This window comes from Suricata suricatta, chromosome 2, assembly GCF_006229205.1.
Source record: "Suricata suricatta isolate VVHF042 chromosome 2, meerkat_22Aug2017_6uvM2_HiC, whole genome shotgun sequence".
NCBI classification, from domain to species: domain Eukaryota; kingdom Metazoa; phylum Chordata; class Mammalia; order Carnivora; family Herpestidae; genus Suricata; species Suricata suricatta.
In genome coordinates, this window is record NC_043701.1 from 27,375,624 (window position 1) to 27,393,089 (window position 17,466).

Consider the following 17,466-nt stretch of genomic DNA (forward strand, 5'->3'; position numbering starts at 1 on the left):
TTCAGGTCCATGAAGTTAATTTTCATCTGTTTCCAAGCCCGTTTGTCTTTCCACGCTCACATGCTGATGATTTGAGTGCTAAGAATCAGGCACATATCCCCAGGCATATCCATTTCTTATGCATTTAGTGAGCGAGGGCACTGTGCTAGCTTTCCCAAGCACTTCCTTACACATTGAACAAAGGGAACAAAAATCGTAACATACCCACTCTTGCTTGTGTGGGAGGCAGCAATAATGACGCGGTTACAGATTCAGGACAAGAAGTAAGAGGTAAAACCAACTGTTATACTTAATGATGAGAGGGTTCCACATCTTCCCTCTCCACTGGGAGCATGTGCCACTTCCCGGAAGAGCATCAGAAAAGATTCCGCTTTACACTCCCATGAACACTCCTCTGTCTTTTCATGCAGGCGCTACCCTGAATGCCGTTGCATTAACTTTGGATCCTGGTTTATGCTTTCCTTCCCGGCAGCTATTATTATTCTACTCCTGTCCTGGATCTGGCTCCAGTGGCTTTTCCTGGGATTCGAGTAAGTAAAGATTCCATGTTAATCAGATGACTCAAAGTGTCTGGGTTCCCAGTTCTCAGCTCTGCTCACGAGTGTTCTTTCACCCATTTCATGCTCACGGAGTCTCTGCATTTCCCTTCCTTACAAAACAGAAACACATGAGCACATATTTTAAGGATAAGCTAAAATATTATCTAAACAGTGTTTGTAAAAAGCAAACTTATCATCATTTCCTTTGAATACTTAGCTAATAATTTTTTAATCAGCTGGAAGGGTATAAGGCACTTATGATAAGGACCCAGTCCAGCTTGTTAAAGTGGAATTTCAAGAAGTTTAGCCCTTCCTCTTTGTTTAACATGGGGATTTCCTCCGGTTACCTAGTTACCTTAAACTATAGTGTGCAATATTCCTGCTTCATCCTGGCACCAAAATTGGTATGTCCTTGAAAAAATCACATAAAGACGTGAGAGTGTGGCCTGTGGAAAGAACCTTAGAGTACGAATCAGGAGACCCGGGACAAAGCTGTGGCTTCTCACAGTCCAGACAGTTCTCAGGCTCGATGTTTTCAACTGTAAAATGATGGAGTTTAACTGGATGACCAGTAAAATCACTTCTAACACCGCATTCTAACACATATGGGTTCCACGTTGAACACCTAGAAGTCAAGGTGAGAAACACTGATCAAGAAAGAGCCACGAAAATGTCAAATATATATATATATATTCAAGGCAAATTTGAAAATACTACCTTGGCTGGAAGTGAAGCTGGTCACTCATACGTACCAATGAGTTACATGACTTAAATGACACCCAGCATTTAAAATTATGAAGGGCTCCACCGCAAAATCTAAAATGCAGCTTTATATATTCCACACACAACAAGACTCTAAAAAGAAAGAAGAAATGGCTACAAATCAAACCCTGAGGATTTTTTCCTGAAAAAAACCTTCAAATTCTTCTTTATCAGCTATTATTTAAATTATCTCAAGGACTTATGAACAATACAACATGTTATCTACTAAGTGGTGAGACTGAAGTCAGTTCTCTATACTTCCTTTGAAAGGCAGGGGCACCTGGGTGGCTCAGTCGGTTAAGCGTCCGGCTTAGGCTCAGGTCATGATCTCACAGTTCGTGGGTTTGAGCTCCGTGTCGGGCTTTGTGCTGACAGCTCAGAGCCTGGAGCCTGTCTTTGGATTCTGTGTCTCCCACTCTCTCTGACCTTCCCCTGCTCGTGCTGTCTCTCTCTTGCCCTCAAAAAGAAAAAGAAAAAAAAAAGGCAAAGCACTGTGACCAGGTGGTGATCCATGCCCATGCCCAAATTTTCCAAGCTTCATCCCATAAAGACTGATACTCTTCCCTCTCCATTTTCTCTTCCTGATTTTTCTCCAGAACTGCCACAGTTTTGTTAGGAGTGGGAAGATGGTACTGATGATTAAAAAAAAAAAAAAAAAAAAACTATTTGTCCAGATTGTGAGAGCAGCGTGTGGCAGTTCTCCTACTGCAGCAAATGTGTGGAATGTCACTGACTTCAGCAGGTGGGCATCAGTGGGGAGAAGCCAGCTGCATACTAAATACCCCTTCCTGGAAATCCAAGCCTTTGGGGGTCTATTCAATTGCACAGGTAGCAATTCAAGATGCAAAGGACAGGAATCCCAACTGAGGGGAAGCATCCGGTCACAGACCCATAGCTATTTCCTTCTTTGTTGGTACATATAATGACTTTATTAAAAATGTATGCATCCATTGTCATTATTATGAAATGGCCCATCATGTATAAAGGAGATATTAAGAAAATAAAAAGCAAATGTATTGAAAGGTGTTCTCTGTGAGGACAAAAATCCCATGAAGTGCATACATTAGGCAAAAGTCCATAAATCATGATCAGTGACATAGTTGCTGTCCTGTTGCTGTCTGCTATCGATTAGACATTACCCACCTTTACACTCCGGCTAATTTTTCAGTGTCCATTTCAGTCAGTCAGGGTCTTCACCTCGAGAGGTTTTAGATCAACAAACAAATTATCAGCCACTCCCCTGGCAGGCCACCATACATTCCGATTAGCGTGTTGGCTGTTAACCTAGTTAACTCACCCATTATAAATGACCCCAACATACTTGGGAAGAGAGGCTCATCCATCAATGCCACTGAACTTATTTAAATGAAGAGGTTGACGCATTGTCATGTGCTTCATCAGCTCCTTTGTGAAGGCATCAACCTTCATTTTCAGCAAAGCCAATACAGCTTTGGACTTAACCATTTATTGTCCCCAACCAAAGACACCAAATACATATGCAGTCTACGGCTGAAAAACATCTTTTAGGGAGACTCATGTCTTTTTTCAATTCTACTTTTCTGTTCTACAAATGGATCTCAGGGTGGTCCAGTGATCAGTTTCTCATAAATATAGTATTTATATTGTGACAAAGGGTAAAATTCTAAGCCTGGCTCTTGTCAGTAATTTAGTTGAGATTGTAAATATCAAATATTACCTCATTGAGCTTAAATATAACAACACCCATCTCATTATGCTCAGAGGTTGGAGTGTGTACAGGAGAATGATTATGAAAGTGTAGGATGGATGATTCAAGAATTAAGGAAACTCCACTCCTTCAAAGGGAACAGTAGCTGGAACAAGTCTGAGTGGCAGAGCTACAGAAAGATAAATAAATCAAATGTCTTTGTGTGATTGCTGCCTTCACACAGCCTCAGTCTTCCCGTTTCTCCCTCATATACATCCGTGTTCAGCCCAGCAGTTTTATGGAAGAACATGCTCCTATGCTCTTTCTTCTTCTAAAATTGCTTTCACTGAGGTATGATTGCCGTATGAAAAACCATAGATATTTAACATATACAACTTGATGTGTTTGGAGATACGTATACACCCATGAACCATCATCAGTGTGAAGGCCATAAACTTTTCCATCAATTCCAAAAGTTTCCTCTTGTCCCCTTTGCTTTTTGGGTTCCCCGCCCTCCTTTAAGGTAAAAGCATTTAACACAAGATCTACCTTCTCAGTAAATTTTTAAGTATACAAAACCGTATTATGAATCACAAGCCTTATTTTGTGCAATAGATCTCTAGAACTTACTTATTTTTTATAACATAAACTTTGTGCCCTTTGACTAACACCTCCCCATTGCCCTCTCCTTCCATCCCCTAGCAAACACCCACTTAACTCTCTGCTTTTATGTGTTCAACTATTTTGGATTCTACATATAAGTAAGAGCATACAACATTTGTTTTTCTGCATCTGGCTTATTTCACTGTAATAAGAAGTCCATCTTTCTTATTACAAGTGGCAGGATTTCCTTCTTCTTTGAGGCTGAATAATATTACATTATCTGTATAAACCACCTTTTGTTTTATTCTACTTTTTCTTACCCACTTGTTTGTCAACGGACATCTGAGTTGTTTCATGTCTTGGCCATTGTGAATAATGGTGCAGTGAACATGTGAGTGCAAGTATCTGGTCAAGATCCGGATTTCAGTTCCTTTGGATATACACTCAGAAATGCCCTCCCGACTACACATAATGTAATCTAACTCACATACTCATAGTCATTCCAATAGGAAGTCCATAAGAATCTAGCCATTTACTCATTTGTTTATTTCTCTGGAGGGATTTTTTTTTTTTTTTAATCTAGGCCCTAGAGCAGCACTTCACAAAAAAGAGTTCTGAAGTTCAGGAAAGAAAACTTAGTCACAGGGAAGAGGTGTCACTAAAATCAGCAGCTGAAAGAAATAGGCACTGGCAGTTACTATTGGCAATCATTGGAAAACTACCCAGTGGATTCTATTAGGATATAAGAGGTAAAGAATCTTAAAGGAAAAAAAAATGTAACTGAGTTGGTTTTCGTTCTGTGAATAGATCTAGTTCAGACCCTGCTCATGATCACCATACATGACTTCTCTGCCCTGGTGTATGACTCAAGTTTAGTATATTTTGTGAAAACTGATGAACTCGACAACCAGCAGTCTGATACATTTGACCGAGGCACTGTTGAGTTGATGAGTTGAGTATTGGTTGTAAGTGCCAGTTACATGTACAGTGTTGAGAGTCACTGCACCAAAGGGAACGTCTAGGACACTGTCTTTGTCCTCAAACAATTCATTATCTCACTAGTGAGATAAAACTACACATATGTGCAACAATTAACAGTCAAGATAGACACAAAGATTAAAATCTATAACAATCAGGTATATAATAAAGTGTTAAATTAGAGATGAGTGTCTCATGGCAAAATTCCAAAGGTATGAACAGAGGCAGAAGATGAAGGGATCGTGGGAAGATGTGTGAAAATAAGGAACAAAAATTAAGCCTTGTAAATCGAGCAAACCAGGAAAAATAGAAGTAAAAGGGAGAAGATATTCAAAGAAGGCAATGGAGGTATAGGCGCTAAGCACAGATTTCTGTTATTGGCATGGAGATGAGTATTTTATAAAGTTTTCACACAGATCTCTTCTATGAAGGGAGAATTCTTTGCTTAACAGGCTTACTTATTCTTTTCAGTTTTAAGGAGATGTTCAAATGTGGCAAGACCAAAACAGTCAAACAAAAAGCTTGTGCTGAGGTGATTAAACAAGAGTACCAAAAACTTGGGCCAATAAGGTAAGACGCACCTGCACAGACACATAAGCAAACACACTCGTACTGACACGGATACGTACTGCCTACACCGCAAGTGTTTGTGTAAAGGGAAACAGGCATGTAATCATCTGTAATCTACTTAGAACACCTTGAACATGCTAGCCCTGGTAAATAGAACTCAACATGACAAAAATCCATGCTTTTATCTAGCTAAAATTTACCAGGTAGAATCAAAGGAAGCGGAAGACTCCATATAGGGAGTCAAGTCCTTTTCTAACCATGCTGATTCTCTCAGATTGTTGACACATAATCATCTGGTTTTTACAGTAGTTAGCATTCTGCTAAGGTTACTCTGGCAATAGCTCAGGGAGTTTCTACAAATGTCCTGACTGAGAAAATAAATGAGAGGATTGGATTTTTTGCACAGGTATCAGGAAATTGTGACCTTGGTCCTTTTCGTTTTAATGGCTCTGCTGTGGTTTAGTCGAGATCCTGGGTTTGTTCCTGGTTGGTCTGCACTTTTTTCCAAGTAAGCATTACATATTGTGTTTGTCAAACCTGCCTGTTTTTATTTTTCTGGTTTTTTCCTAAGTGCTTCCTATAACTATGAGAATGTATGAGATTGTTGTTTCCCCCTTCCTTTCCATTGAAAAGACTTTTTTAATTCTAATCCTTTCAGGAAAAAAAATTAAGGAATGAAATTTAAGGTAAGACTACAGATCAGATAATCATATACCCTGTAACTAAAAGTCAGACTCCTTGAGGCAAGGCTATTCCCATCCTTACAAAATTAGAGAGATAATCTGCAGGAAAGCCATGCCCTGTGGTGGTTAGGGGTGCAGACCGTAGTGCTCACTGCTTGGGGTCTATTCTGACTCTTCCACTTCAAGCAAGTCACTTACCTCTCAGTTTCTTCATCTGTGAAATGAGGCTAATAACAACACTCAGAATAGTGCTGCCCTACTTTACACTGACAATGCAAAGCCTGCTTGGGACTCTCTGTCCCTCTTTCTCTGCCCCTCCCCTGCTCGCTTGCTCTCTCTAACAATAAATAACATCAACTTACCAAAAAAAAAGAATAGTGCTGCCTTTACTCCCTACAGAAATGCCATGTTTATTATCAAGTGTGATAAATGCCACTCCATCCTAGTTAATAACCTGATATGAATTCATATTCTGTGATTTTTGCCAACTTATTTTTTTTTACTCAAGTCAGTATCTTGTCTTTTTTCCTAATAATGTTCCTTTTTTATACTAGTTCACTATAAATCCATCCCCGTTCCTATTTTGTAGATAAAGAATTCCTGAGTAAGTAATAAGACGGATTTTACCAACCAGCGTTAGCAGCTGGGTCGAGTTAATTTCATCTCGCGGTGTCCCAGACCAGCAGTCCCGCTGAGTCATATGAAGTGACAGGGAGGACGATAGTGTAATTTTCTAAATTGAGGACCATCCTACGTGTCAATATAAATACTTGGGTTTTGAGATGTGTGTTCCCAATCCATCTTTCACTGAAGTGCTCCAGTTCCTAAATTGAGCAGATCTCCAATGATATCTTCCTGTCTCACTTCCCACAGCAAGAATCCATGTCTTCGGGGACAGAAACCAAAATTGCTTTAGTTAAAGGTATTCTGCAGACATGGAACAAAGAAGTCCCTCTCCTCTTGAGTCAGAGCCTTCTGGTTAATCAGGCATTGCCAACATTTTTTAAAGGTACAAAGCCTGTGTGCACGTTCCTAGTGAACGCACAAGTGCAGCAGCGTGGTGTGGTAGCATGTTTCAAAGGATCCGCTTCAGCTTGATCAACTTTTTGTTTAGGGCTAGAACTTTTCACTTTGAGAAGTCTAAACAAAAGGCAGCATCCTTTTCAAAGCAAGCTATTCATAGCAAACTACCACTTAACAGTTGGATTATTACTTTTTACTTTTGTAATAGGTCGTAAACCAACATAAAAAGTAATTTTCCTTTTTAAAATGGCACTCCTATTAACCTAGGTAGGGAGAGTCTCCTTGAAACACCAGTGTGTAAAAACTAAATGAAGTCAAATAGTAGCTAATAAAAAACCAGGAGGAAATCCCAGTAGGAAATTCAATGTAACAAGTTTCTAGTTTCTCTTCCTCACAGGAAGAAAGTGTAATTCAGAAGTTATTTTGTTTGCAGCAGGAAAACAGAGCATATTTACTATGATCAGGTGTTTGCATTACCTAGAATTCTGAGAGAGAACAATTGGAAAAGGTACAAAGGTTTGAGAGGAGATGGAATTTGAAGATGTAAGTCTAATTGGCTTTGATTCATAAATTGCCAAAGCAAATAAAATTTCTGTAAGCTTAATATTTTGTAATGCTGAGACATAATAATACTGAGTTCATAATAAACTAAAAATAATGAATAATAGTTTTAAAAGGCTTTGGGAATAAAATTACCTCAATATTTGTGGCTTGAATTTATGTAAAGTATATTCTGTAGATTACATTTGTAATGCAGAGATTTTAAGCATTTAGAATTTCCAAAGCTAGGATGACATTACAAGATTTATAGCTGCCACCTTGTGTTTTCATTCCATCTGTTAGAACCTGGACTGAATTCAATGTGTCTTTTCGTATAAAACAAAATCACATTACATGATGCCTGACCTAATTTGGTAAAAATACAGTAAAAATTATAACTCAAATAAAAGAAAGAAGGAACAATACAATAATAAATATTGGTTAAGTTTGTTGAATAAATTATACCAAGATAGGTTTGTATTCAGCAAAGAAATAAATAAAATCTATATTTAAGGGAAACAGGCTCTAAAGTTGCTAGATTGAATAAAAATAATGTGTCTCCTTGATTATTTATACTGTTCAAATAAATCATAGGAGGAGAAAGCTTCTATAGTATGTACATATTGCTGAGTCACAAGGTAGCAAAATAATCTCTAGGGTGTACCTATTTCTTCTCAGTCTACAAAGATTCACTAGTTAGTATTTCTGAATTTTAAAACTGAATTTGAATTATGTATGTCTATTTCATTCATATCTAGTTTCCAAGTGCTTCTTAAGAGTTGAGACTTCTGGGAACTGTCTCACTTGCTGGAATGGCCTGGTGATTCTAAGACCCCATCTGTTCCTGAATCACTCTTAATGTGTACAGTGACCATTTACGAGCGTCTCATAAGCCATTATAATAATTAATATTCTTGATTGGGTTTCACAGGGTGCAAAGCATTAAATGGGTTGATTTCATTTGTATGATATGGCTAGGGCCCATAATCACAGTAGCAGATGTTATATCTTAGAAAAACAGGTAAATTTCCTTTCATAATTTACAGAATAATTTTAGAGGACTCTAAAACACCCTTTCTTTGCCACAAGTCAATACTGTGATGTTATACAACAATTATACAGGGCTTTGCCTAGTCTAGCAATTGTTTTGGCATCAATTTTCTGTCAGTATAATTAAATGAAGAAATTCAAGGAAAAAAATCATTTATAAAATCCTTAAGCTTTGTCTAAAAAGGAACTTGCCATGTTGACCAGTATGCTAGCATGTGTATTCACGGTTTTGAAAGTAGGAGACATATATGGAAACATTGAGAACATGATCTGAGATTTTTGGCTTTGCTAAATTATATTATTTAGTTGGGAAATCCATAGATTTTAGACCAGATTTTAGATTATCCAGAATGAATAATCTCTACCACCACTAATACTCGTATGTGTATTAGCATAGTCCGTTCTTGTTCACTTGGTTCAAGTTCTTTATGCTATTTTTAATGTACCCATCTGTCCTTTTTCAGGTATCCTGGTTTTGCTACAGATTCAACTGTTGCCTTACTTATAGGACTCCTATTCTTTCTCATCCCAGCTAAGAGATTGACTAAAACTACACCTACAGGAGAAATTAGTTGAGTATTATTTATAATTCTGAATGAGTTTGACAGAAGAGCAAAAGTTACAACATTCCACTGGTTTCAGTTAGCACTTGGAACAGAAGGAACGGACATGCCCCTGGCTTAGCATGCCCTGTTTGCACACTGCAACCCTTATTGGGCCAGCACATGCTCCCCCCACAAGGAGAACCATCTTACTTGGCAGAAGTGAGAAGTAGATTTCCTTAGGCAACATGGTTAGGACTCCACTACAGGTGATACTATTTGGTTCACAATAGGCCCACTTCTCCTGCCATAATCAGAATTAATCATACTATTGGCAAACATAGGAACAAGAACTTGGAAGTCACACCTCATGATGAGCTCTTGGTAATAAATGTTAAAAAGGTGAGGAGTTTCAAGGGAAAGAAAAAGGTGAGGCATTTCAAGGGAAAGAGTATTTAGGGCACCATAGTAATCCTGGAGAGAATGCGAATCAAAACACACTTAGCCAGAAGCTAGTGTCACAAATGGAGGACAAAGTATTCAGTGGGAGCATTCATTGCCTCTATAATACACACACAAGGAGCCATGTTTGTGTGAGCATGCCCCTCCTTCCCTTCACACACACGTATTTCTTAAGCACAGGTTCCACCCCCATCTATGCTTTATACTAATACAGCATGTGTTTTCGGTAGTCAGATTCCTGTGTTGTTATTGTAGGACAAATAGTTTAACATTGTTTAGAAATAGTCTAGTAGAGTGTGTGTGGGGGTGGGGGGTATTGTTATTTTTTTTCTTTTATTTCTTCCTTTTTCTTCTTTTTTTTGCTTGAGTGGAACCTGGATTCATGGAGTTGAGTTGACCCACCTGACTCCCAGCACCCGAACTGATAAGTGACTAATGAGTCAGATTGCTAAGACATGATATATATAAATAGCATAATGTAGAAATAAATGCCTTTTGTTCTTTACTTGCGTCTAGAACACCTCAATGGGTACTATAAGGAGATACTGTAATACAGAGTAATAATTTCTATGAGGCCCTGAAGACACTGACCATTGCAGTCAAATCCCTATAGCCTGTCAGTGGCAGGTGTTGAACCAATGTTTGGCTTCATTTCCCAGGCTCCCACATCTGATTCTTCCTCTCAGAAAAAGTCTTGCTTCCATTGAGGAGAAAGGATTTTCTCTTCCCTTCAGGATCCTTCTAGCTGAACTAAGAATCAAGTTGACAGAAACAGATTAATGGCAGAATATAAAATTTGACGTGCATACAGGGAATCCACACAGACATGGAAGGTCCAAAGACAGTGAGGCAACATGACACTTAAATGAGCTAAGAAGAGGGATAGGGGTCTGATAATACAAAGGTGAGTAAGTCCAGTCACAGGAAGGTGATAGAAGATGTTTAGAAAGCAAAGATTGCCCAATTATGCACATACATTTCTTAGGTAAAGAGAAATCTTTGTTAATCTCTCTCTTCCTGTTATAAGCAGGTAGTTGAGGGGGCGGCAAGGAAGTTTCTGAATCTGCTGAGTGGGGAGGGGTGTTGTTTTTTTAATGTTTTGGGTTTTTTGTGGTTGTTGTTTTGAGAGAGAGAGAGAGAGAGAGAGAGAGAGAGAGAGAGAGAGAGAGAGAGAGTACACTAGTGGAAGAAGGGCAGAGAGAGAACGGGACAGAGGATCCGAAGCAGGCTCTGCACGCATAGCGGTGAGCCTGATGTGGAACTCAAACTGATGAACCCTGAGATCATGACCTGAGCTGAAGCTGGACACTCAACCACCTGAGCCACCCAGGTCCCTGAGTCTGCAGAGTTTTGATTATTTTAACTCAAAATAATGTTCATGCCAAGTCCCCCATCTTGAGGCAGCCTGCCCTTGGCCCCCATACCACTGTCCACCATTCTCTCTCTCCTCATTCTTCAGCTCCTGTTCTCCCTGATAAACTGATTCACACTGGGTTCAAAAATGACAAGACATTATATGAGAGGTGCATTTCAGAAATGAGAGGTGCATTACATGAGAGGTGCATTTCAGAAATGTTTGCATTTTAACAGGATATATATCCCTTTGTTTTTGAGAGAGATAGAGAGGGCACACAGGTGGGGAGGGGCAGAGGAAGAGAGAGAATCTTAGGGAGTCTCCATGCCTAGTACAGAGCCTGATGCAGGGCTCAATCTCAAGATCATGAGATCGTAACCTGAGCTGAAATCAAGAGACAGGCATTTAACCAAACGAGCCACCAAGGCATGCCTTAATAGGATATATATATATATATATATATATATATATATATATATATATATATCTTACTTGTAATAGGAGAAATATATATATTCCATACTTGTAAGGAATAGCAAAATTTCCATCAACAGTAGGTTTGGTTTAGTTTTAACAGAAGGATATAGGAAGGAGTCTTATTAGTAACCCGAAAATCTCACCATGTAGAAGGCCACTTGCTACACACAAATGTTAAATGGGAATATTATATTCATAGATGACTTTTTTTCTCAACAAATCAATGACCCATTATGACCCAAATATCAAGAGTAATCTTTATGATAATTGCTTTATAAGAATTTTAAGGGTCTTATGAATGTTACTTAAATTATTTAATCTGAACTTTGATTTTAAACTGAAAACATGATGAATCTATTCTGACCCTCATCATGATTTGAAAAAATAAAAAAAGTTCAGGAAAATAGTGAACAAAATTATAATGCTACAGTGATGATATTAGAGCCAATGTCATATTAGACACTTTGAATAGCAAAGAATATATAATCAATGCACTGTTACTCATAGTAGGCATAAATGTTAGCTGAATGAATGAATGAATGGCATTATAAATGACAATGTTATAACCTGTCTAAATTTATAATATGATCCACAGGATTTTTCTAAGTCCTGGCTTCTTTTTTTAATGCAGTGTTCCACCTCAGCCAGGTAGAAATTGGTAGAAATTACTCAAAGTTCAGATCAAGTTACTTATCTAAAAACAATCTAGGAATATTAAGAACTGCTTGTGAGATGGTGGTTTTGGGCAACGAAAAAAAGACATGTCATATTGTCATATTGGAAGCAATATATAACTGTGGGAATTGTGTTTTGCAGTTGCTTTTGATTATTCTCCGCTGATTACTTGGAAAGAATTCCAGTCATTCATGCCCTGGGACATAGCCATTCTTGTTGGTGGAGGGTTTGCCTTGGCAGATGGATGTGAGGTAATACTCTGTGTCTAAGATATTTAACAATTAACTAGACTTTTCCAAAGAAGAACAAGAGACTTTCAAGCTTTGGCACATTCAACTTTATCCTATCATTTTAATGATGTAGATTTAACAGTCATGCAGTGATACCACACAGATAAAGTGAGTTCAATAATTTTTACAGGCTGTAAGCACAAAACATCATTTTTTGTGATGTCCCAACATGTCAAAAGGAATAAAGCAAAGATTAGAATTCTTTTATTTTTTTATTTTTTTTAATTTAGTTTTGAGAGACAGAGAGAGACAGCAGGAGCAAGGGAGGGTCAGAGAGAGATGGAGATACAGAATCCAAAGCAGGCTCTAGGCTCTGAGCTAGCTGTCAGCACAGAGCCTGACGTGGGGCTCAAACCCACAAACTGTGAGATCATGACCTGAGCTGAAGCCAGACGCTTAACCGACTGAGCCACCCAGGAGCCCCAAAGAAGATTAGAATTTTTTTTTCCTTAAGACAAATTTATTTATTTTTATTTTTTAAATATTTTATTACCAAATTGGTTTTCATGTAACACCCAGTGCTCTGCCCCACAAATGCCCCTCTACATGACCATTACCCCCCTTTCCTTCCTCCCTCTTCAGCCCTCAGTTTGTTCTCAGCATTCAAAAGTCTCTCATGATTTGCCTCACTCCCTCTTCCCAACTCTTTTATCCCCCCTTTCCCCTTCCCATGGTCCTCTGTTAGGTTTCTCCTGTTAGATCTATGAGTGACAACATATGGTGTCTTTCCTTCTCTGCCTGACTTGTTTCGCTTAGCATGACTAAGGTCCATCCATTTTGCTACGAATGGCCAGATTTCATTCTTTCTCATTGCCATGTAGTATTCCATTGTGTGTGTGTGTGTGTGTATATATATATATATATACACATACATACATATATACCACATCTTTTTTTAATGTTTTTTATTTGTTTTTGATACATAGAGAGATAGAGCATGAGAGGGGGAGGGGCAGAGAGAGAAGGAGACACAGAACCGGAAGCAGGCTCCAGGCTCTGAGCTAGCTGTCAGCACAGAGCCTGACACGGGGCTCGAACTCACAAACGTGAGATCTGACCTGAACCAAAGTCAGAGACTTAACCGACTGAGCCACCCAGGTGCCCCGATACCACATCTTCTTGATCCATCATCAGCTGATGGACATTTAGGCTCTTTCCATGATTTGGCTATTGTGGACAGTGCTGCTATGAACACTGGGGTACATGTGCCCTTATGCATCAGAGAATTCTTAAACTGTGAACTAGTATTAGAAGACTAGCTAAGTAAGAAAAAAATGCAAAAATCACATGTACAATGACTCCTAACAAAATATTTTGTTTATAACTTTACCTTATTTAATGATGAATTTGAGTAGGTCGCAGACTTTTCTTCAGTATATCATGGTTCTGGTGGGCCAGAGTGGCTCAGTTGGTTAAACTTCCTACTCTTGATTTTGGCTCAGGTCATAATCTCACAGTTTGTGGGATCCAACCTGACAGCGTGGAGCTTGCTTTGCATTCTCTCTCTTCCTCTCTCTCTCTCTTTCTTTCTTTCTCTCTCTCCTCTCCCTCATCTCTCTCTGTCTCTCTCTCTCCCCTTCCCCTGCACATGCTCTCTCTGTCTCAAAAATAAACACTTAAAAAAATTTACAATATATCGTAGTCCTCAGGCTGTCAAAGAAGAATGAGAAGTAACAGTAGTTCATTACATCATTTATTTATTACATATTAAGTACATTAAAAGTACTTAGTACATGTTGGGGCATCTGGGTGGCTTGGTCGGTTAAGCGTCTGACTTCGACTCAGGTTATGATCCCACGGTTCGTGGGTTTGAGCCCTGCATCTGGCTCTCAGCTCAGAGTCTGGAGCCCACATCAGAGTCTGTGTCTCTCTCTCTCTGCCCTCCTCCACTTGTACTGTCTTTCTCTGTCTCTATCTCAAAAATAAATAAACATTTAAAAAAAGTATTTAGTACATGTTTATTGGATGAAGTCCAGAGAGAATTTTATATAACCATGGCTAATATTATGTATAATTTTAAGGAGAAATAAAAGCACCATGAGGAATAAAGCTGCCTATTTCTTTGACCTGTCATCTATCCAGTTGATATAAAGTAGAAGTCTGGGGGGCTCAGTCAGTTGAGCGACCGCCTTCTGCTCAGGCCATGGTCTTGCGGTTCCTGAGTTTGCGTCAGGCTCTGTGCTGACTGACAGCTTGCTCAGAACCTGGATCCTGCTTCTGATTCTGTGTCTCCTTCTTTCTCTGCCCCTACACTGTTCATGCTCTGTGTCTCTCTGTCTCTCAATAATAAATAAATATTTTAAAAAATTAAATAAATAAATAAAGTAGAAGTCTGGGGAGGCCTTTGTCACTTGAAAGTCATTGTAGGACTGCTGAAAGAAAAGCATCTTCTTAAAAAGTCCATGAAAAAGTTTTTACTCTTTGACTAATTAAAAACTCTCATTTCTGACTCTCACAGTCATCTGTGAAACACTTAAAGCTCACAGCTGCTCCATTTCCTTATTCAGTCATCAAAGTAAAAAGGATGATGAAATTGAGATGTGTCGTGCCCAGCCTTTTCGTTTCTGGAAAGTTAAATTTTTATTCTTCTCAAGATGAATAACTATCTGCTATCTTCTAACTAGCCTATAGGGAGACTGTCTTTTGCTTCTTACTTTATTGTCAATTTTCCTGTATGATATTTGGAAACTGAGCTTTCAGCAATATGACTTAGAAATAGGTGAAAATTGTCGAAATTATCTCAATTCTGAGTGCCACTTACAATGTCTTTTTCCATTAGATTTGGCTTGCCTCATAGACCACTCAAATTTAAATGATAGAAATATGAGACAAATACACATTTACCCCTACTATTTCAGAAATAATGAGATCTGGTTTCCCAGAATCAGTAACTTCCATTCTTTTTATTGCTAATTTGAACTGTGAGCGAATCAGAATCAGTAATTCTGACATTGATGTGAATTTTGTTCACCTCTCCTTCCCAGAATATCTGTCTGGATTGAACCCTAGATACTCAAAGTGATTTTAAAAGCATTGGCCGACCCTAGAATTGCAAAATCCAAGAAAATTAAAAGACGTGGATGTCCTCTGATACACTAGCCCGTCCCACTGGGAGAATTGGGCAAACCATAGAGGGAAGTCTAGTTTGCTATGAAAATCCTAGTACATAGAATTACATATCTGTGGGAGAATAACCAGAATAACCCTCACCCTAAGTGGGTGTGTTGAAGCCATGAATTTCAAAAATATGCTGTGGACAAATATGCCCCTAGAAACTAATTTTACAAAGACTTGGAGACAGTTTATTTTTAAAATGTTTGTTCCAAACTAATTAGTTTGGTAAATGTCCAGAACTAGATAACCCTCCTGGTTGGAATCCGTAAGATAGCAGCTAGCTACTAAAGCATTCGCCTTTTGTAATTCGCTCTCTCAAAAGCCTGTTAACTTTAACATGATCACAGTACACTAAGTGACAGGGTATGAACAATATTCATATAATCATAATGGGGAACTTTAATATTGATTTAATAAAAAATGTTGATATATAAGTAAAGGAAATGGAGGGCCAGGAAATATATGGATGGCGGATGGTGTAAGAAAGCTGAATCCTTAAGTAACATATTAGGAAGTCAGTAAGCAAAATCTAAATTAGCAAATTAGGAAAACACATAGTTTAAAAAATAGCTATAAATAGGTAATAGGTTGAAAATTATCTGTGGGGGACACACCTTAGGAGCAGACAGAGGCAGACCAGAAGGTTCCCATTTTCCTAAAGTCCACATGATTTGTCCATAAAAAATAGGTAAAATTAAATTTTAATTTAAAAAATGTGGGAAGAGAATTCAAACTCCCTAAAGCATGTTGGTAGCATTAAAATAAGAATAATTGAGAACTTCTCCCATGTCAAAGTCACCTAGATCTACCAAACTATGGGAAAATATGGAAGATTAAAATTATCTTTTAAACTAAGTTCTTAGAGCAAAGGATGCATCTAAATTGTATCTGGTTAAAAAGAATTATTAACAAATAACATTGCTAATTCTTATTATTTTTGTTTTGTTTGTTTGTTTGTTTTTTAGGAATCAGGACTCTCCAAGTGGATAGGAAATAAATTATCTCCTCTAGGCTCATTACCAGTGTGGCTAATAATTCTGATATCGTCTTTGCTTGTCACATCTTTAACAGAGGTAGCCAGCAATCCAGCTACCATAACCCTGCTTCTCCCGATATTATCTCCATTGGTGAGTATCTCATTCATCTGCTTTTACACTCATCAAAAGTGTAGTGTTCTACTTTGCTTGTTCTCATGTTGTGGTATGGAATCATGGCTCGCGTGAATGGTCTTCCTATACGTAACTTATAGAGTGGTGTTTGTTTGCATTACTACTTTTCTGGCAGACCTCACCTCAGGAGAATTCTGTTCTTCCGCATTCAAGCAGCAGGATCCTAAGAGAAGCACTTAGCTTCTCTCTGCCTAGATTTTTCATTTGCAGGTAAGTGCCAGGGTCAGCCTGGATCCTTTCCAGCTGTAAGACTTTGGGATTCAGTGTTTTCTGGCACCGTCAGTATTTAGATGTCTCAGACTGACACTTCTCCCTCCAGATTATTCCTCAGTTTCTGAGAAGTGGATCGTATAAGTGATTTGCAAGTGAATGAAAAGCTAGTCAGGCTTTAAGCTTAAATATCTTAGACACAGTTCTCTCTATGGTCCGGGGAATACTTTTAAAAGATGAGTAAAAAGCAGATTTGCAAGGAGAGAAAGAGGAAAAGACAATCTACCTTTTTTTCCTCCCCACCTAGCTAGCAATGACAAGAAAGAGCTTTAACTAAAATGTTTCCCTTATTGAGGCAGCTGAGTTTGGTGAGAGCACTTTAAATTAAAAAGGATTGTCCTTCTGGAATTGTTCTGCTCCCGCTCAAGGTGCGTATGATGGCATTTTTGAGCTGCTGCTTCAAATTAGAGAAGAAATGTCAGCAGTTTATACCGGTAAAATATCATCTTGGTTTTTCTGTTTTTTCTCAACATGGCACAGTTAGAAATAATATAGTTAGAAAAGTTAGATGATGAATTAAGAATAGTAGTAACTCGGGGTGCCTGGGTGGCTCAGTTGGTTAAGTGTCTGACTTTGGTTCAGGTCATGATTCACGGTTCATGGGTTTGAGCCCCGCATCAGGCTCTGGGCTGACAGCTTAGAGCTTGGAGCCTGTCTTCGGCTTCTGTGTCTCCCTCTTCCTCTCTGACCCTCCCCTGC

At 38.6% G+C, this 17,466-nt stretch overlaps 1 protein-coding gene across 1 annotated transcript in view; it reads left to right on the forward strand.

Moving 5' to 3' along the window:
- SLC13A1 (solute carrier family 13 member 1) overlaps positions 1-17,466 on the forward strand; it is a 125,248-nt gene that overhangs the window by 75,161 nt on the left and 32,621 nt on the right. The window contains exons 8-13 of the mRNA XM_029924122.1: positions 411-530; positions 5,020-5,118; positions 5,525-5,626; positions 8,879-8,985; positions 12,066-12,175; positions 16,294-16,455. Coding sequence (XP_029779982.1) covers positions 411-530; positions 5,020-5,118; positions 5,525-5,626; positions 8,879-8,985; positions 12,066-12,175; positions 16,294-16,455 — 700 coding nt within the window. The remainder of the gene's footprint in view (positions 1-410; positions 531-5,019; positions 5,119-5,524; positions 5,627-8,878; positions 8,986-12,065; positions 12,176-16,293; positions 16,456-17,466) is intronic.